This window comes from Anticarsia gemmatalis, chromosome 7 (genome assembly GCF_050436995.1).
Source record: "Anticarsia gemmatalis isolate Benzon Research Colony breed Stoneville strain chromosome 7, ilAntGemm2 primary, whole genome shotgun sequence".
NCBI classification, from domain to species: Eukaryota; Metazoa; Arthropoda; class Insecta; order Lepidoptera; family Erebidae; genus Anticarsia; species Anticarsia gemmatalis.
The window spans coordinates 5,841,732-5,862,187 of NC_134751.1; the positions used below are offsets into that span (position 1 = coordinate 5,841,732).

A 20,456-nucleotide genomic window follows, 5' to 3' on the forward strand; every position below is an offset into this window, starting at 1 on the left:
AGAGTGGTCATATCACCATAATGGATCAACATATTTTTAGTCGATTAATTTATAATAGGTTTGTAGGTACTTTCTTTTTATATTAGTGATGACAGCTGTTTGCTTTTATTGCCAAAGGCAATATTTACTGTATTATTTTGGCAATCGTATGAATGTGAAATGTCAATTGCCGTACTTGTTTTGACAAAATGACAACTGCGACTTTCAAATGACACAAACATTTTTCGGGAAGAAATAATTAAAACTAGCTAATTAATGTTATTGCTTCCATGTTTGGACGAGTCTTATCTAAAATGATGTGATAATCTATTTTGAAGTGAAGTTTTATCGTCACTAAAATGAGGACACGTAGTAATTCCGGGGTGCGCTTGGACTATTATCAAAGGATAGTGCATAAGTTAATTTTAGATCATCAGCAGCCTGTTACTGGTTTGTTTCCCGCAAGTCCTCACAATGATCATGCCTGGATTAGGGATAACTTATACTGCATCTTGGCGGTATGGGGACTTTCCATGGCGTTCAAGAAAATAGCAGATCAAGATGAAGATCGTGCCAAAACATATGAGTTGGAACAAAGTTGTGTCAAATTAATGAGAGGTATATTATTATTATCTGCAGCACACATTTTATAGCAATATGGTTGTAGCTACATTTTGTTATGGATGTATTTCCTCAATTTAGTACCTAGTTATTGGCAGAATTATTTAATACAATAGTAGTTAGAATTTTATACTCTGTATATTTAGCGTCTCATTTTGTCGAAAATAATTTTCAGGTCTTCTCATGGCTATGATGCAACAAAAAGACAAAGTAGAGAAGTTTAAAAGTACTCAACATCCCACAGACTCTCTACATGCTAAGTATTCCTCAACTACTGGCCGCACAGTAGTCAAAGATACTGAATGGGGTCATTTGCAGATTGATGCCATTTCTTTGTACCTGCTTGTTCTTGCACAAATGACAGCTTCAGGACTGCAGATTGTCTTCTCCCTCGATGAAGTTTCTTTCATCCAAAATCTAGTATTTTATATAGAGTCAGCATATTGCACACCTGACTACGGTATATGGGAGAGGGGCGATAAGACCAACCATGGTCTTCCAGAGCTGAATGCTAGCTCCATTGGCATGGCCAAAGCTGCTTTGGAAGCTATGAATGAATTGGACCTGTTTGGTGCTCGTGGAGGACCTTCTAGTGTGATCCATGTTTTAGCTGATGAAGCTCAGAAATGTCAGGCTGTATTACAATCAATGTTGCCCAGAGAATCTAATAGTAAAGAACTTGACTCTGGACTTCTCTCTATAATCAGTTATCCAGCATTTGCTGTTGATGATCCTAATTTAATTGCCTTAACTAGAGACACTATTGTAAATAAGCTTCAAGGAAAATATGGGTGCAAGAGATTCTTGAGAGATGGTCATAAGACACCTAGAGAGGACCCTAATAGGCTTTATTATGAGCCTTGGGAGTTGAGGATGTTTGAGAATATAGAATGTGAATGGCCTTTATTCTTTTGCTACCTTATACTAGATTATTGCTTCCAAGGCGACAAAACAAATGTTACTGAATATATGCAAAAGTTAGAAAAGGTAATGATAAGGAAGGATGGCGGGATGCCCCTTGTTCCTGAGTTATATTCAGTGCCCGGAGACAAGGCACATTTGGAACATGAAGACCCTGGAAGTCAGGAACGTATACCACTTGGCCGATGCCCCTTTATATGGGCACAATCTTTGTACATCCTCGGAAAATTGTTACAGGAGGTAAATAAATGCATATAGGTATTATACTCAGGCAATTTCAATGTGCAAAACTAAGTAATGTCATTTTATCGGAGCCTCTCAATCGCACTCACAGTCACATTCCTATGATTTTTGATTATGATGTAGTTCGCATGTTTGTAACGCCCTGAATATAGTGATTATTATTATAGTCATTCAGAGAGTTCTTGTAGTTAAACATTGTTTTTACTGTTACAGGGTTTTCTAGCAGTTGGTGAACTTGACCCCCTCAATAGACGATTATGTTCTGAGAAAAAGCCAGATGTGGTTGTTCAAATTGTCATACTTGCTGAAAATAATGAGATTAGAGACAAATTGCTGGAGTATGACTTGCATGTGCAGACAATAAGCGATGTAGCTCCAATTGAAGTTCAGCCGGCAAGAGTATTAAGTCACTTGTATACTTATCTAGGTAAGTTAAACCTTAAAAATAGCTCATCATTGTTGTTCTAACTTTATGTTCAATTAATTATAATTATTGCTGATTAGAATACTATGATTGCTTGATATCAATCTTCTAAATTACTTATCAAACGTATGTTTGTATTCAAGGTCAGTCCAGTTGTTTAAAATGAGCAATATTTTTTGAATAAATACTTTTTAAAGAGGCCTGCCTTTGCACAAGTGTCACTGATTTCCATTTTCATTAATATAGTTTCTAATGTGTAAAAGTTATTCAATAGAAGTAATATTTAAATTAACATAATGCTTTTTACAGGTAGGAACAAAAAGCTAGGCTTATCCGGCAGAAAGTCTCGTGATGTGGGCATCCTTAGTACTAGCAAGCTGTACTCTTTGAATGATCGCATATTTGCCTTTACACCTCAGGTAAGGTACAACCGGCATTATCTCTGAGAAATTATTTATTGATTATTTTTACATATGGTTACTTTACTCTTAAAAAGCATGTAAATTATTTTATTATTGTTTGCTGTACTGTTTTCTAGTTACTGAATACTTTGTTTAATTTGATAGTTTTCTGATATGACACGTTTCTACATCGCTTCTGACTATGAGCTGATGGTTGATACGCTCAAAGCTGAAATTAATTTCTTGAAGTCCTCTTGGCAAAATCTTATTGGGCGACCGCTAGTTGTTTTGGCCCTCAACCATTTAGGTATTATTTTATTGCTATATTTTTGGTAAAATTTGCTTGCTGGTTTTGCCCATCCATGTTTGTTAATGTATGAAATTATTCATCCATGAATAACATGACCCAGTAGTATAGTTTGGTGGATAATATTTTATTTACCCAGGTTGGTTTACTTGTTTTACCATTGCCATATCAAAATAGCAGTATGTAGCAGTTTTACCGGTAAATATATCTAGTTTTTTGTATCAGGGGTTCCAAACAAGGGGGTCTTTTATTTTGAGCTGTAGAGATTTTGTTGAAAATGCTATAAAGTACTTTTAATTTTACACAGTTCCTACTTTGTTATCCTTTATTTAAACGACGAACGAAAATGTATTGCTTATAATGCATGGCTCGCGTCTACCGTTTTGAAGGTTGTGTGAGAGCGTATTTACTTTGTTTTTGAAACTATAGTCCATAAGAAAATTTACATAAATGCAGACAGTTCTATTACGAAGCAGATTCAAGATGAAGCGACAGCCAAAATGTGATAAAGATTTATTTTACATTGAACTGATAGATACTTCTAAATGAATGATTTTGAATTATAAAATATCGACGATATCTAAAGTTCCCTGTATAATTTCATTTTATTTTTCGATCCATATTCAGATTCACTAGTAGTCAATGGAGAATGTTAACAAATTTGGGTTATTAGCTCTTCATATTCTCTGTTAAAAATAAAAAATACTAGTGAAAGAATTACTTTGATACGTCAATTAGTTTCCGATTTATAAGTAAAACAAGTTGTAACCGCGCGAGTCGGTGTGACGTCATTGTACACCACGTTAAGTCTGGCTCACATAGTCTTTTTTAATAATATTTACTATTATTACACTTTAAATGTAATAAGCAGACGAAAACACAACAAAATACTGCATAAGCTATTACATCTACGGCTGTAGACTTGATATTAAGCGGGACGCGGCCCGCGCGGCATGGTGTACTATGACGTCACGCTGTTAGCGGGACTCGATATTTTTTGAAACTTTGAATGCTTGTAAAATCAAAACTACTTGGTATTTTGGACTAAAACAAAAACTAGTTTTCATGTACATGTACAGGCTTTACTGAGTCAAAATTTCAAGCGATTTGGCATACCTAGTAACATTCTCCATTGCATAGAATTAATGATTATCATATTCCCTGTATATAATATAGAGAACAGTAGTAGACTAAACATGGTCCTGTGAGCTAACATTGTGCATGGGTGTGGTGTGCCGTAGAACTTCGACTACGAAGAGTACTACATGTCGCGCGACCCGGCTCTGCTTGCGAGCACGTTCATGGCGAACGTGGCTTTCCTGGGCATGAGCTGGAAGCAAATGCTAGGCCGGCCGACTCTCACGTTGCTCGCTACACAGTACCTGTTAGGTAAAATTATTATAACGTTAACTGTCTGCAATAATTGGTTCTTTTTTCTATTATCGAATCTACAACAATCAGGTGGTTAATAATATTAAAAGAAACTATTATACCACATCCTACTTCTACATTTGAATCTCCCTGAATGATATTATGTATCCTTCTCACGAAATATGTAATTTTTTTGAAACCTGCCTGATTTTTGTAGATGAATAGTACCTGTATGTGTATTATAGTCTGCAATTATATTACCGATATTTATACTAATTTTAACCTAGGCTTTGAAGCAATGTTAGGTTCAGAAGCTTGTAATTTTACTATTAAGCACGTTAAGCAACTGTTTTCGTTTATTATTACTTTAACATTGGTGGAGGAGTGTATTCTAACAAATATAAAAACTTACTAAAAAAATATATATTAAAAAAATATTGGTGTTTTATATAAACTTCGTTATTTTTAAACTTACGCTACGAATATTAAACCGACAATCAAATGCATGTCGAATAAAATCGCAAAGATTTTAATTTTTTACATACTGTGCAGTGTGCATGTTTTATCACGGTTCTTAAATATTACCAACATCTAAAAACTAAACGCTAATATATTTAAAAACTGCTTATTTTCCTACCAAATAAACAAATACTAACTCACAAACATTACTAACAAAACTGCATATCTTCCATTATACATAGTATTAAATAGTATTTTTTCATCATCACAATGCTTTGAAGCTTTACTTACTATTTATATCTATAATTTTGTTATTGTTATGTGAATGCTGAATATAAAATTTTCAGATCAAGGTAAAATTCCCATGGCAATGATAACTACGATGAAGAAGTTAAAATCCGGTTATATTAACGGTACTAGAGTGACGCTCGGTAATCTCGGAGAGTTTTTGAGCACTTCTGCTATTACTAACTTGAGTTTCCTTGGAAGTCAAGAGGATGGGTATCCTGATAGTAAGTTTTAATTTCTTTAATTATGTGCTTAACTTACGTTCTTTGCCATATAAATTATATTGCTGTGGGGCAAGGGACTAAGGGAGGGTCTTCAGGCCTCGAGTCCGTAATCATTTTGTGTCTATAAAAATAGCCTATATTATTTTCTCAGACAAATATATTCGCTTAAAATTAAAATTACCCTGTTTATAATAGCCAGCACATTTATTTGCATTGAATATAATTGCTTGTATTGTTTCTGTTAATCAATTAATAGTCGAATGACTTAAAAAGAGCCTACAGAACATTATTTCACTCTCGACTAAAGGTAATCTATATTCGACTTACATTAATTATAACAACAATTTCAGAACTGAACCCGGAAGTCCAGAGTTACTTAGAGGATCACTTGTTGAAGTCGTTCAGTAACAAGTTGAACTTCCTGTCTCGTCCGTCGGGCGCACGTAACGCGCGCGCGCTGCGCAGGCGCATGTCCGTACGAGGAGCCATCAAGAAGACTCGCTCTATTAATGTGGACTGTAAGTTTTTCTCCTATTTTATACTTATTTTTACCATGCTGTTTCATGTATTTTCGAAATATTGATAATATATTTCTGAGAAGTCATTTATTTTGTACGCCCGTTAAGTAACGGATTGGAGTGACCAAGCAAAACTACAAAACATATAATAAGCTCGATGTAAGAAACTAACATGAGACCTTATATAGGTAGAAACTACTTATATACTATACTACTGACTCGCGCAACTGCGCTTGCGTCACATAAGAGTGGATGGGTGTAAATTTTCCCCGTTTTTGCAACATTTTTTACTGGTACTCTGCTCCGATTGGTCGTAGCGTGATGATATATAGCCTATAACCTTTCTCGATAAATGGTCTATCTAACACTGAAAGAATTTTTCAAATCGGACCCGTAGTTCCTAAGATTAAAAAAAAAAAAAACAAACGCAAACAAGCGCGTTCAAACAAACAACCAATCAAACAAACAAACTCTTGAGCTTTATAATATTAGTATAGATTAGTTAATACCTTGAACTAGTGCGAAAACCTTATACTAAATGCAAGATATTTGTTTTACAGCGGAAACTTTGGGTATGGAAGGAGATTCGACAATGCAAGGACGATCTCTAGAACGCAAGCCGTCGTGGCTTGAAGTGGACCCCGCGTACGGACGCAGTCCTTCACCCGAGGAAGCTAAAAAAAGAGCTTTTACTAAGTAAGTAATTATTTATTCAGCAAATCATAAAATGATAGAATTTCTGTGGTTTCTGCCTATGGGAAAGAGTCTGAAGAAGATTAATAAAGACTTGATGTGATTTCTTTTAGCTGGTTTTGTTTTATTTGAAGCGATTTATTCGAACAGAATGTTGGTAGACTCACGTAATAAGGGTTGGGGCTGCGGGTAGTTTTTGACATAAAAAAATATTTTATTTAATTTGACACTTTTCTATTGTTTTAGGGGAACTTCAACGACTAGTTTGGGAGTTCCAGCGCCGACTATTGAAATAACTAAAGAGAAAGCACCGCCTAAAGAAGACGGTAAGTAGTGATATCTTTTTGAGTAAATAATAAGAATTTATTACTATTTTTCTAACGAGCAAATAGCAGTTTTGGCCCTAAGTTTTACTTTAAAATTAAAAATAAGTTTGAGTTATTATGTAAATAGATTTTGTTTATACTTCTATTTCGCACGCGAGTTCATGTCCAACGAGACTTGATTTAATCGCGATGTTAGCCCTCGCATAAATTGATTATAATAAACATCACAGTTCCTTTCATTCTCACGGCAATGTAAAGGAACAAAACATTTCGTATCTTGCCAGAAATAAACCCCTTATTACGGACTTTTCTTTATCGATATCCTGAGTTTGGTGTTTCCCAAAAAAATATACAGAGTGTTAGGCAGACGATTGTCCAAAAAGAATAGGTATCTTTGAATAGCTGCCAACAGAACAGTGAATGTGGACCGATGCCTGTTGCTTTTGAATAACAGTCTAGACTTGGGTCTGAATAGGAACGTACGGTCCGTAAGGATTTATTGCGTTGTATGATTTCTATGGTACTGCGTGCTAGAGGAGCGTGTGTACCAGCGTTATTACAAAGCAACACGTCCCCCGACCCAGTGAACATACCGACACAACTCTAGCCTGTTGAAACAGAAACAAGCATCATGCCACTTACATTTCACTGTACTGTTGGAACCAGGCTAAACCAGATACATCTTCCGTCCAAGTACCGATTCCGACCCAATGAACACGTTGTTTAACACCCTGTATAATATCAAACTTGAAATATTCAGATATATTTTGTAGTAAGGGGTTAAAGTCTTGCAGTTCGCAATAACGCATTATATCACACTCAATTAATTTTTAGCGTTGTGTTATTTTTTATTTTCAAGCACATTATAGTGGCGTTATCGTGAAGCGTTCTTCAATCGCCGCGGTGATCGTCCCGCCTGCTAAGCGAAAATGTGGTATCGTTTTGTTCTCCCTTTATAATGGTCGGCTTTGGCTTGGCGTATGCTGGTAAAATAGAGGATCTTATATTATTTCCTGATTGTTAAAGCTATTTAAGTTATATTTCCTCCTACATCGATTGCGTTCGGTCGGATGCGTAATATGCGTATTACATAAAAAAGTCTGCCGTGCACGCCAATGTGGCTGTGCAGTGTCCTGTAGAATATCGTTAACCGTACATACGTTCAGGAAGAAAGTAAGCCTTAGAAGCTATTAGCGTACATACTCGTACATACATAAAATCACGCCTTTTCCTAAAGGAGTTGACAGAGACCAAAGATAATCAAAGAAAAATTCGCATAGGGCAAAATATTCGTGATTGAACCTGATACATAAGTATCACAAATTGTATTTTATATCGGCTTTATTGTGGTCAGGTGATCAGTAATTTTGTGTATGAAGAGCGAAGACTCTAGACTACCAGAAAAGTACTTGCGTTAAGTCAAGATTGTTATTCACAAACATAGTCGAATGAAAAATATCTTAGCCTTATCTTTAAATGTCAATTTGTTATGGCCTTGAAATCAATGTGCCAATTTCGTTCAGCTACTGATAACTTTATAATATCCTCTGTGTTGCCAGCCACATAAAACGCCGGGCCAGTTTGCATGAACTATGGTAATGAAGCCTATCATACTCCGCTTTACCTCATTAACGACCTGTTCCAAACACTAGGGCATGCTTTAAGTTGAACATGAACTCGCGGGCGAACTATCTCTATACTATCAACATTGTGATTCTGAGACTAGAAACTAAGGGATTTTGGTTGTAAAATTATTTACAAACTTTATAATAATGTTTCTTTGGTGGTGTAATATGGTTTGGGTGTACTGTTAAAATATTATAAATAACACATTAAATATTTTAAGTAACTTGAACCTTAATAGCTTGAATTAAGAGTTCATATTGGCACGTATCTAATTTTCGACAATTCTGACATTTAAGTTTTATTTTAAAATAAATATTCACAACCAAAATCTAAACGTAAATCATAATTCAGAATCACAATTTATTAAGTAAAACTTTTTAAATATGAATGTTTATTTCCAGTGATAATAAACAAGAACTTGCCGGTACTGCGCAACCGTACCGCGTCGGAGTCGCAGAACTCTGTGTACGCCGAACAAGAGACGGACGAGCTGATCGCGATGTTGCGTGAAACTGAGAGCTTGGACGAACAGGGAGATATACTGCAGTACCTTGTCGATACGCATGGACTTGACTTTAATACAGGTAACTAATAATAATGTCCTCCTAGCCGATATACGGCCACGGCGGTCAGTTTCATTGAAACTGGCCATCTTTGTTTATAGTGTCCAAGTGTGCACAATACACAGGTACACTCTCTATTCCATCACTCTCATAGTCTGGTGGGACGGATAACCGACACGACCAGTGAGAGATCAGGCGCAGAACCGACGGCTTAACGTGCTCTCCACCACTACTAATACCACTCTTTAGCTAAGTTTAGACTACTGCAGAGATTGCGACATTAATCTCTGACAATATTTTCTGTACTGTAAATAATTCTACAATAGTTACTGTGTCTAAAAATAAATCTAAATTTGAGACTCTTGTCTTTAAGGCATTCTGTTTGTATACACTGAGTAAACAGTGTTTAGAGTAAGTCAAATAACGCATACTTAATGAACTCGAAACAGGATTCAATGCCAACCAAAAAGCACAAGAAAACTAATGTTTAAAAATACAGGGGTACCGTATACGTATGTTCGTAAATGATGCACGTACATACGCGTGTACGTAACAATACAAATGAGCTTCTATAGTTTGAAATTTATCGCTCTTGTGGTTTATGTTTAAGACTTTAGACACTTTTTCAATAATAGATTTTTTTACCTAATATTGTTTATGAATTCGCTATATTAACGAAATGACGTATACATTATGATTTTGTTTTTTTATCAATAAATATTCTGTATCAACAGGAATGCAAGAAAACGGCAAAGCAGTTACAGTTAAAGATCTTCTAAAGGTTTTATACGAGAAGGCATGTACTCAAAAGCTGTGGGGTCTGGTCCGTCACACAGCCGGCATGTTGGGCAAGCGAGTGGAGGACTTGGCTAAAGCAGTGACAGACTTGCTCGTACGACAGAAACAGATCACTGTGGGTATGCCTCCGAATAATGAGCATACGATAACAGCACCGTTACCGGAGAATGAGCTGAGACAGCTCATACATCAGGTTTGTGGACCAATCTTGTCTATGTATTTAGGGTATTATGGGTAAAAGATATTTTGTCTATAGCCAAACAAATTTCAATATCAGCAATCCCTATACTTTACTACTTTGGGTATATAATTATACCCATAAACTAAGTAATAAGAAGTACTAAAAAATACCGGTATATGACCATGTGGGAGTGTAAAATTTTTAAGGATTTTAGGTAACAGACTGACATGCCTAACCGTTGTGAGTGTACGTGAAAAAAGTTTTTCGCAATGCATTTGACATTTAATTCAGTCTCAACTGATTTATAAGATTTTTCGTTTATTTTGTGTGCAAGTGATGTCCTTTCTTGGTATTTGGGTTTTATTAAAATGTGTGAAATGGTTGGTGCGTTACTCTACAGGTCGTTTCATACAATTTGCTAACAGAAAGTCCAAACTTATTCGCACTTGTAAAAAAAAAATGGTCTTGTCAGTAAAATATTACACTCTGTATAATGAAATGGTCATAAGTGCGAATAACCGAAGTCTAAATTGATGGATTTAATTAATTTCGTGCAAAATGTTTGTATATTTTATATTATTAAGTCAATGTTGTATGTGTTACTATGTTTCTTGCATGATTGGTTACACTTTCTTTTTTTCATTTGATGAACATTATGCTAATTTAATATTTCTAATCATTTACGAGAAAAATACTTCAAAATTCTTAAATATTTGTTGCATGCAGTCATTTCGGCATGAAAAACACGGGAATGAACAGAAAAAGGTAAATAATATGATTGATATAAAAATGTCTAACATTCGACTATAACATGTAATAGGTTTTATAACTACCACATTGAAAATTAAAAAGTTATCGTTGCTTGCATGTTTGTACGTTATGCATTTATGGTATAACTGCACGTATGGTGCATTGCATTTTGGGTTAAGTTAATGGGTTCGACTCCTAAGAATAGTATATTTGTTTATCAGCATAAACACAGTTGATTCGTCTCACTGAATCAAGATCATTATAAAACCAAAATATCGTTGGTCATGTAATTAGCATATGAAGCTAAGGGAAGCTAAATATACATACGTACGTGTTTAATTTTCGTAAAAAACCCGCTTGGTCGTGAACAACTATCTATCTACATATCATTGTCACACGAAGTCCCGCGATTGCCCGTTACTAACAGCAAACGTGCGTATACGTGCAAAGTTTTGTACTATAGCAAATGTGGACGTCATACGCGGTTTAATGTGCACAAATACTATCTAACACATACTTTAATGGCATTTTCTACCCACAATAGTAAAGCAATTGGTAAATATTAGTATATTATGTCGTGTGTGTAGGCGTACGGTGACGACGAGAGTACGGCGATGTTAACCCAAGAGTTGCTGGTATACCTCGCTATGTTCATCCGCACTGAGCCGCAACTCTTCCTAGAGATGTTACGACTCCGCGTCGGATTGATTATACAGGTATTGTAATATTTATTTGTAAACTACTCTGTTAGAAAGCAAAAGAAATGTTTGAAAAATTTACATTAGGATTGTTGTATTATATATTGCGAGCGTCTCAAGAAAGGTTTTTGGTGAAAAAACTGGCTTATCTTCTTAAAAATAAATAGCAGAATATTAGTTAATTTATACCTAACCATATAATATCTATTTTGTAACTGTTAGTGAGTAAAAAAGGCAAAACGGCGTTTATTAGTAAGACAGCTAGTGTTAAGAGTAGTACGAGGTATTATAGTACCTTTCCTTACAGGTGATGGCAACAGAACTCTCCAGAACACTGTCGTGCGACGGTGAAGAGGCATCGGAACATTTATTGAATCTGTCTCCCTTCGAAATGAAGAACTTACTCCATCATATTCTCAGTGGAAAAGAGTTCGCTATCAATAGCGGTAAGTTTCACCCCCTTACTAGTTAATAATAGAAATATTAGAAATATTAGAGATCAAGTTCAATTTCTATAATCTAATTACAAAACTGCAAACTATGTCATAGTCAAAAGAATCATAAGAATGTGACAATTAATGACAGTTCGATGGAATGAGACGTGGTTCGCACGTTTGTAATGCCACGAGAATAGTTATTTTTGAACGTAAAATATACACATTTTTCTTTTGCAGCTACTAATTCCTTGGTTCTTATAAAAGGGAAAGTTAATAAGAGTAAAGGCGAGTGATTTTGTGAAAAGTCATACATTTTGTTTTTATTCCTTGTCTGAATGCGTCCTATATTATTATGATAATAGTTATATGTTTTGTACATTGTTTATGACCATTGCACGCGAAGAAGAATACCAAATAACTTGTTAGTAGAAAGAAAGTCGACATTTTTGTATGTGACATATACCTATGTAACGTATCTGTAGTCCATTGTGTTAATTTACCAAGTCTACATCATAATATGAATGATTGTAATAAAATTATATTCCCATCCATTAATTTAACTTACCTTCCAAATGTTTGTTTAAGATGTACGAACATTTTTCTATCTTTGCTATAATATAATAATAATATTTTACTTCACAGTTGGCCGTGGTAATTTCTCAATAGTGAGCAACAAATCTAATAGATACGGCAAGAAATCACAGATTGTTCTAGAAGGACAGTCTCTTCAAGGCACTGTTGATGACAGTAAGTATGTACAAACATTTGTTATTGTATCTGGATCAGCTTCTACATGCTTGCCTCTTCTGTTCAACTGTAAGATATATGGTTCTTCAATGTGCTAATATTTCTTAAAGGTATGCGAAATTTATGTTCCATTTCACTCCCGTAGAAGATTTGGGAAACATATTTCCGAGGCGAAAGTCTGCTACTGTATTTTCTATTACAATATTGTTGATATTAAAGCTACTAGTCTAAGATCCGACCGCGTGATTTATACGTTCACATGTTTGATTGATGAAATATAATTTTTATCGATATTTATAACTAAACCAATGCAGATCCGCAAAGGTGGCCATCCAAATTTGGCCGCAATTAATTTTAATTAAAATGTAATTAATTATTTATTGTTGAACAATTACGTTCACTTGTTATTGTTAAAAAATATATTTCATTAGAAAGAAATATACCTGAGATACCGAGAAAGGTCAAGGTGCCATCCCTCACTTGGCCGCAACCTAATGTCAGCCAGGTGTAAACAGGTATAATTTCGTTGAATATATACGTTCATAATGTATTATCATGTTATACATACCAAATTGAAGATTAATTCTTTCCCTACATGATGAGATATAGGTGCCTATGCAAAAATGCCCGCAAATAGTGACTGCCAACGATTAAAGATAAATAAAAGCGAGAGAAACTTAAGATAAACGCCGCATGTCGAATAAAGATAGAGCATGCCAGCTGCTTGTCGTTTTCATGCTACTGCGCATGCGTCCATAGATAAGACTAAATACCGTACTGAATATTGCAATCACGTGGGACTTGCGTGGGAGGTGACAACTTATATACCACTCGGCTATCACTGCTCAAAAATAATATGCTGTAAAAAGAGTTCATTAAAATACATTTAAAAAAAATTTAATATACATTGGTGGCATAGATGTGTCACGTCGATTTACGATATTGTCGAAGCAAAACATTTCTGAGAAGAGTACTTCGAAGTTAACTGCTATCGACCTAGCATTATTGTCAAAGGAGTATGTCGTCGAAGTCGCATTGTTTCTTATTTAAGTTATGTCGAAGAAACGGTTTGTCGGTGTACAATAGTGTCTGAGACTAGGTATATCGAACTAAATAATTAAAACGTATTGTTATATTCGTATTGTCTAAATTAAAACGCATCGGAGTGCCATTTTGTCGGAGTAGAGTAGTGTCGTACAAGAATTTGTCGAAGTTCAGTTTTGTAGTCTTTTCGTAACATAACAAAAAACACTTCTTCATTTTATTCTTACGTTTTAATAACGTTAAGAATGAAATATATCAATATTAATATTAACAAAGTTTTATAATTTTGGACTTGAAAAAACACAACGTGGCGCATAAGACTGTCAAAAACACGTGATTGCAATATTCAGTACGGTATTTAGTCTTATCTATGGACGCATGCGCAGTAGCATGAAAACGACAAGCAGCTGGCATGCTCTATCTTTATTCGACATGCGGCGTTTATCTTAAGTTTCTCTCGCTTTTATTTATCTTTAATCGTTGGCAGTCACTATTTGCGGGCATTTTTGCATAGGCACCTATATCTCATCATGTAGGGAAAGAATTAATCTTCAATTTGGTATGTATAACATGATAATACATTATGAACGTATATATTCAACGAAATTATACCTGTTTACACCTGGCTGACATTAGGTTGCGGCCAAGTGAGGGATGGCACCTTGACCTTTCTCGGTATCTCAGGTATATTTCTTTCTAATGAAATATATTTTTAACAATAACAAGTGAACGTAATTGTTCAACAATAAATAATTAATTACATTTTAATTAAAATTAATTGCGGCCAAATTTGGATGGCCACCTTTGCGGATCTGCATTGGTTTAGTTATAAATATCGATAAAAATTATATTTCATCAATCAAACATGTGAACGTATAAATCACGCGGTCGGATCTCGTACTATACATTACCATTTAAAAAAAATAAGTTATTCTATGTATCGGTGGTGGGTATTATGCAATGCTGGACGTTTCGTCAACAATTTTTTTGGCTGTGGAGGGGCGAAGACATTCAGTCACGTTTCTTTCAGTTCTCTTATGCTTTTAATTTTGTGATATAACATACGCATCATAGATTTTCAGCCCATTTTTATTCACTGCTGGCATATGGCACGCTATTGATATTTAATACCATTTTTATTATTATGTTTATATATTTAAGAAATATCAGTTGTTACACAAGAACTAACGATTCCGATCAGTATTAACGAAGTGTTCAATATATATTTCGTTCAGCTCCAGCGATAGAGCCGGACCGACAAGGGCAATGGCTGCGCAGGAGGCGTCTGGACGGGGCACTCAATCGTGTGCCACGGGACTTCTATCCACGTGTATGGGGTGTTTTGGAAAAGGTTTCTATCTTACCTACAATACCTTTTACTTATATTTTGACTTGATTTTTTCTTCAATGACCATAAACAACTTGAGCATAGTCGCGAATGGCACGTGCGTTGGTTCATTGAGCAAAAATACGAATTGATCATGAGTCGAATCCACACCAATTAAGGCCATCTAGGATCGGAAGTCACGGATTGGCCGATGCACGATGTTTGGCGACACATGGTTTGGTGTAGTTTCGTAAACCTGTGGTCCACCAATCCTGACTTATAATATCAATTACCTAATTTTGATTGCTTAATTTCAAAGTAAATATCTCAAAATCCTAATTGTAATTTTAATCTGAGTAAAGCCATTATTCTTTCTGTCCAGTGCCAAGGTCTGGTGATCCAGGGTAAACTGCTTCAACCCAACCTGACTCAAGAAATGACATCTGGCGAGTTAAAGTTCGCCCTCGCAGTCGAAACCGTATTGAACTCGATCCCACAGCCCGAATACCGACAACTAGTAGTAGAGGCTCTCATGGTGCTCACCCTCGTCGTGGAATACAAGGCCGTCGCACACCTCGGCGGCATGATCGAGGTCGAAAGTCTCGTTCATAAGGCTAACCAGATATTTTTAGAAGATCAGGTAAAATATTACAATTTATTTCATTTTATTTTAATTTTTTATAAGCATTACTTGTTGGAAACTAACAACATTAAACCGCGTATTCACTTCGCGCTCCTGGAGGACGAAAATTGGTGCGCGTTCCGGCCGCACGAATAGGATACCAGTTTGGAACGCGCGCCAATCTGTTTGTTGGAACGCTCGAACATGGAGCGGCCCGTTCCACCTGTAGTCGGTTTTTACCCCGCGTCAAAGGAAACTCAGTTGTGGCGCGGCCATGATATTATTTTGTGTGTTCGTTGCGTTCCGAGCGACGCACGGTTCGAATATCATATGACTCGTGAGCTCGATGAATGAAAACTTTACTCATGTTGATTACGTACAGGCTGAGAAAATTTGATAATAAAATGAATTGTTAATAATTCGGTAATAAATAAAATAATTTTAATAAAAAATTGCCTTTACAAAATATTTGAAATTGCTGTATTTTACATGACTCCAGCCCTACCCATACGTTGATAATACATACTTAAATAAATATGAATTATTGTTTTCGTAACCGGTTCTTGTGGTGAATGAAACATAACTTCCCATTATTATCTCGAATGAGATAGTCTGTGATATTATTTTGTGTACCTATTCGTTGCGTTGGCGCAATCGACGCCGTGGCCTCCATGTTGAACGCCCGAACATTGGAACAGTTGCCGCGCGCGCCATGAGCGCTCAGTTGATATCGTTCAAAATAAAGGAGCGCGTTCCGAGAAACGCACTCTTGGTGCGAGCGTTCATGGAGCGCGCGCCAGGAGCGCGAAGCGAATACCCAGGCATTATGGCAACATTTTACCCACATATTACTATATTTTCGTCACTATTTGACTATCTGCACACTTAGGACGCTGGCAGCTATATTATACGTATTATACGTATAATATTTACGCTCAAGATACTGTTAACACAATAGTAAACTAACAGTGATTCTATTGTGTTAGATGCGTTGCAACGGCGACGCGACGCTGTGCTGCGCCAAGGAGGGGTTCCCGGCGGCGCTGGGCGGCGCGCTGGTGTGCGGCGGCGCGGCGGGCGTGTGCCAGCACCTGTACGACAGCGCGCCCAGCGGCAGCTACGGCACCATGACGTACCTGGCGCGCGCCGTGGCCGCGCTGCTCGCCACCACCATGCCCGTCGACTCGCCCATCGAGTGCACCATCACTTAGTGCCCCCCCCCCCCTCCTGTTCCCCCGATCTGTGCTCTACACGCGTCAGCGTCACAGCGAGCTTATCTAACTACGTTGACCCGGCCAGTATTAAGCTCACTACACATATATTCGGTACGGAATTAATCGGCCAAACCGAGCGGCGAGACAGAATATATCATTGTTTAAATGAACCTGATCGAGTAAGTCGAATCGGTTTTGTTGTTCAATAAATACTGTCGAATATGTGTGTGGCAAGCCTTACACGTGTCAATCATCGTATTAAATGATTACGTCGCTGTCGTGATATTATCGTTATCGCAAACACGAGTACAATGTTGGCTCACTTCTGCATACTAACGCGTGCAGACTTCAATGCCTGTGTAAAGGAGTGTGACTCTACTGCTCTTTTTGTTGGGTCTTTCACTAGATGACAACTTGCCAAGATTCGTTAAAGATTACCTGTCACGGTAGAGTATTTTTTGTTCCTAGACGATTGTGAATTATTATAATTGAGTAAGATGGTAAAAAAGCCATAATTAAGATTTAACATATTGGCTGCTAGACTTGAACCCCTGTTATGTAGTTTTCACGTAAACAGCAAAAAGCGAGAAGTGTGTCATCATAACAAAAAAAACTGAAATATTTGTGCCAAATGTCGATACTACTAAATGAAAAACACTTATTTTTATAGCTTGATTACCAACTTAGAAAAATGTTAAAGTGTCAATTTCCTACATTCACATAACCAACAAGTTCACAATGAATGCACTCATAAATTGTAACTTTTAGCAATAGTTTAACATAACTCTTGATATCATAATAAATAATTGATAAACGTCAAGTTTATCAATCTTAAAAACACAGTGAAAACATAAAAAACCTAAACTCTGTAATAACATCTATTGTATAGTGTAGTGTAACAAGTGCACAGTATAGGACAATAAATCCTGAGCTTAGAGATTCAAGTTTCATATTTCGTCAACACTTTCAAAATCAATTTATAAATACCTATGTTACTATAAATCAATTTATGTATAAACTAACGATGATATTATTATCAAAGATAACTATAGCAATATTCTATTGCAATCTCAAACTAGTTGGATATAAATAACAGCCTAGAAATGACAGTGATTATTATATTTTTATGTAGAAGATTTATTTTTGAAATGTATACCTACTGCCTAGTGGTGTGTACACATTAACATAACATGTTACATAACACTTCAATGCTATTTAATGTGTATGCACCTCAACTAATAAACATTGGTAAAGCTTGGATTATTCAGTGTTTTGTCTTTTTCACTCATAGATAGTTTTAAACATGATAGAAAGTGACAAAACATAATTATCCAGGCTATGCAGTGTCTATTGGTAGGCAGCTATTGTTTAGTTTGATGTAGAATAGTATATTGTCACAAAATTTACATGTGACCATACTTTTAGTTGAAAAGTGAAAAGATATCACTAATAATTGAATGTTGATTATTTTTAAATATTAAATGATGCAATTATACCTTTAGTTTCATTTATAAATTCTGTGATTCCATTTCTTTTACCCATTATTCTTCTACTGTCACGTAAGGGTCTCCTTTGTTCGGGAAAAAGGGGGTTTAGGCCTAAAGTCCACCATGCTGGCCCAAGTGATTTCATTACTAAATTAATTATTATTCCTCAAAAATTTGTAGTATGCAAAAATGTTTTAAAACAAATATATACTTATTTATTATTTATTTATACTAAATTAAACACTATATCTGGCATAAAACACATCTACTTCAAGTTAACATTTGACTAAAACTCAACAACTTTTTGGGTTCACTATTGCTACACAACTTTAAGCTTCATCTTTCTTGCCAAATGGATTCATCTTGGACAGCCATGATGTAGTGTTCCTGAAATAATTTTTAATAATGTTACAAACAATATGCATAACTCTAGAAAAACTACACCAAATTAGAAAATAACTTCTTTTATGTGATTTTTACTGCTAGGACAAGGTTTGTACAGGATCAATGAAATCCCAATTCCTTTAGGAATAACTCAGCCTATATACCCAGATGAAGTCAGACCGGGCCACTTCTGATGTCTTTGAACGGTATAACTGGGAATTTTCTTCCTACTTTTATTCCCAGTTGTCACCCCGCAGGACAGTGTTAGAGGGGACAACTGGGAAACTACCCTTTGAACAGTCATCCCATGAAACAATCTTTGGCAAAGATCAAGTTTATTTATAAAAGCAAAATATAAAAGTTTTGTAAACTTACGAAATTTCATCAGGGGAGCCCTTTGCCTCCTCTATGCCTGCAGCCTTTAGTTTCTCAATGAGGTTCTTTCTGTACATATTTTTCAAAGGCACAGGTCTATTGGCAGCCTCTTTCTGCTTAGCTAGTTTGGACAGTGCTTCATACCAGGTCAAACCATACCATTCTATTTCTTCAGGAGTGTACTGAAATACAAAAATGATAACATCAATTATGTGTTGCATGACACTATCTATAATATCAACTGTAGGTACATAAGTGCTAAGTAATCTATTATTTAAACATTTTATATCTTCCATGTGGCAAACAAATTTTGATAAAGAAATTATAATTTAGAACTCTTACCGAAGTCAGGTATGTTTTATATTCCTCATACACTTCTTTCTGCTTCTGAGCATCATGCGCATGTCTAGGACATCCATTCATCAATTCTATTAGAATTTGCTTCTTCAGTTTTAATGCTAGCATGGACACTAAGTCACATGCAGGAGTCTTCAGTAGGTAATGATCAAAACCATAGTGGTCATTGATCAAACTAATAGTTCGGTCAGTAACTGTTACTGATAAGTGAGTGTTCAACACCTCAGATTTTACAACTGTTCTTTTTAATACTGGCACCCAATAATGAGGCACCCTGCGGCGTCGGGGGTCTCTTTTCTGAAAGCCTATAAGTAAACAACAAACAAATTATATACCAACATAACCTTAACCTCTAACACTGACAGTTGAACACAATAACCATACCTTTGACTACTGCCTCTCCACCCCATATTCCTTCATGAATTTCAGCAGGGTGTTTTAGTGGAATAGGGATATTTTGAATGGGTAATATTTCCCCAGTGATGTCGTCACGCTTCCACTTTCCTTCTTGAGGGATGTAATGCACTGCAGCAGGCTTCAACACTTTCCATTCTCGCCAAAACTTTTTGTACGCGGTGGGCAACTCGGAAGCAATACCTATTTCAAATCTTCCTTTTTTCTTGAAAGTTTTGGATAGCTGACGCGCAGTAGCCTGTAATAATCTACGCGTCAAATAGCAGCAAGGTAATCTCTTACAAGGTAGCCACAATGGATGATGAAACATGTTTAATTTTTGATATCATCGTTTTACTTTACCTGAATTCGTGATGCCATCGGGATGGTTTAATTTAAAATCATATATTAGTAATCCAAGAAGAAAAACCAAATATATTTTAGATTTCGTTTAGTCTAATTTTGACAAATTTTACATTTGACAGTAATGACACTGACATGATATTAAGGCAATGACAAAATGAGGATAACGAAATACTTTACGTAGGATGGAACGTAATATATTTTTAGTGTTCAACATTAATTTCAACAATTTGTGAAACCGGTAATTAATAATACCACATTTTGAATTGTTATCTTTATTATCATGTTCATAATTTATATATAAGAAATATTTGT

At 35.8% G+C, this 20,456-nt stretch overlaps 2 protein-coding genes across 8 annotated transcripts; one reads left to right on the forward strand and one right to left on the reverse strand.

Annotated features, from left to right (window-relative positions):
- Positions 1 to 160: 160 nt before the first annotated feature.
- On the forward strand, positions 161 to 18,277 carry LOC142974364 (putative phosphorylase b kinase regulatory subunit alpha). Of its 7 annotated transcripts, none has more exons than XM_076116644.1 (19): positions 161 to 597; positions 776 to 1,761; positions 1,978 to 2,191; positions 2,498 to 2,607; positions 2,755 to 2,896; positions 5,074 to 5,238; positions 5,589 to 5,756; positions 6,317 to 6,452; positions 6,696 to 6,775; positions 7,635 to 7,709; positions 8,803 to 8,985; positions 9,699 to 9,955; positions 10,670 to 10,708; positions 11,281 to 11,409; positions 11,699 to 11,837; positions 12,471 to 12,575; positions 14,855 to 14,970; positions 15,329 to 15,586; positions 16,555 to 18,277. In XM_076116644.1, exons 1-19 carry the CDS (start codon positions 339 to 341, stop codon positions 16,777 to 16,779), a joined length of 3,786 nt encoding a protein of 1,261 aa, XP_075972759.1. In that variant the 5' UTR covers positions 161 to 338; the 3' UTR covers positions 16,780 to 18,277. The 7 variants fall into 7 exon arrangements, with proteins under 7 accessions (XP_075972759.1, XP_075972758.1, XP_075972765.1 ...); XM_076116643.1 differs by lacking the exon at positions 2,755 to 2,896 and adding an exon at positions 4,138 to 4,285; XM_076116650.1 differs by lacking the exon at positions 10,670 to 10,708.
- A 200-nt stretch (positions 18,278 to 18,477) lies between these two features.
- Positions 18,478 to 20,282, reverse strand: mRpL28 (mitochondrial ribosomal protein L28). Its single transcript, XM_076116651.1, has 5 exons — positions 20,142 to 20,282; positions 19,770 to 20,037; positions 19,371 to 19,690; positions 19,029 to 19,210; positions 18,478 to 18,656 (listed from the first exon to the last, which is right to left on the reverse strand). Exons 1-5 carry the CDS (start codon positions 20,157 to 20,159, stop codon positions 18,599 to 18,601), a joined length of 846 nt encoding a protein of 281 aa, XP_075972766.1. The 5' UTR covers positions 20,160 to 20,282; the 3' UTR covers positions 18,478 to 18,598.
- Positions 20,283 to 20,456: the final 174 nt, after the last annotated feature.

Excerpts from the sequence above, each read along its gene's own strand:
- LOC142974364 (XM_076116643.1), top strand. The coding sequence starts at position 339 with ATGAGGACACGTAGTAATTCCGGGGTGCGCTTGGACTATTATCAAAGG. Across the intron at positions 2,192-2,497 it reads TCACTTGTATACTTATCTAG|GTAGGAACAAAAAGCTAGGC; the intron begins GTAAGTTAAACC and ends TGCTTTTTACAG. Across the intron at positions 14,971-15,328 it reads TATGGGGTGTTTTGGAAAAG|TGCCAAGGTCTGGTGATCCA; the intron begins GTTTCTATCTTA and ends CTTTCTGTCCAG.
- mRpL28 (XM_076116651.1), bottom strand. Across the intron at positions 19,691-19,769 it reads TGGAGAGGCAGTAGTCAAAG|GCTTTCAGAAAAGAGACCCC; the intron begins GTATGGTTATTG and ends GTTTACTTATAG. Across the intron at positions 19,211-19,370 it reads ATAAAACATACCTGACTTCG|TACACTCCTGAAGAAATAGA; the intron begins GTAAGAGTTCTA and ends TTTGTATTTCAG.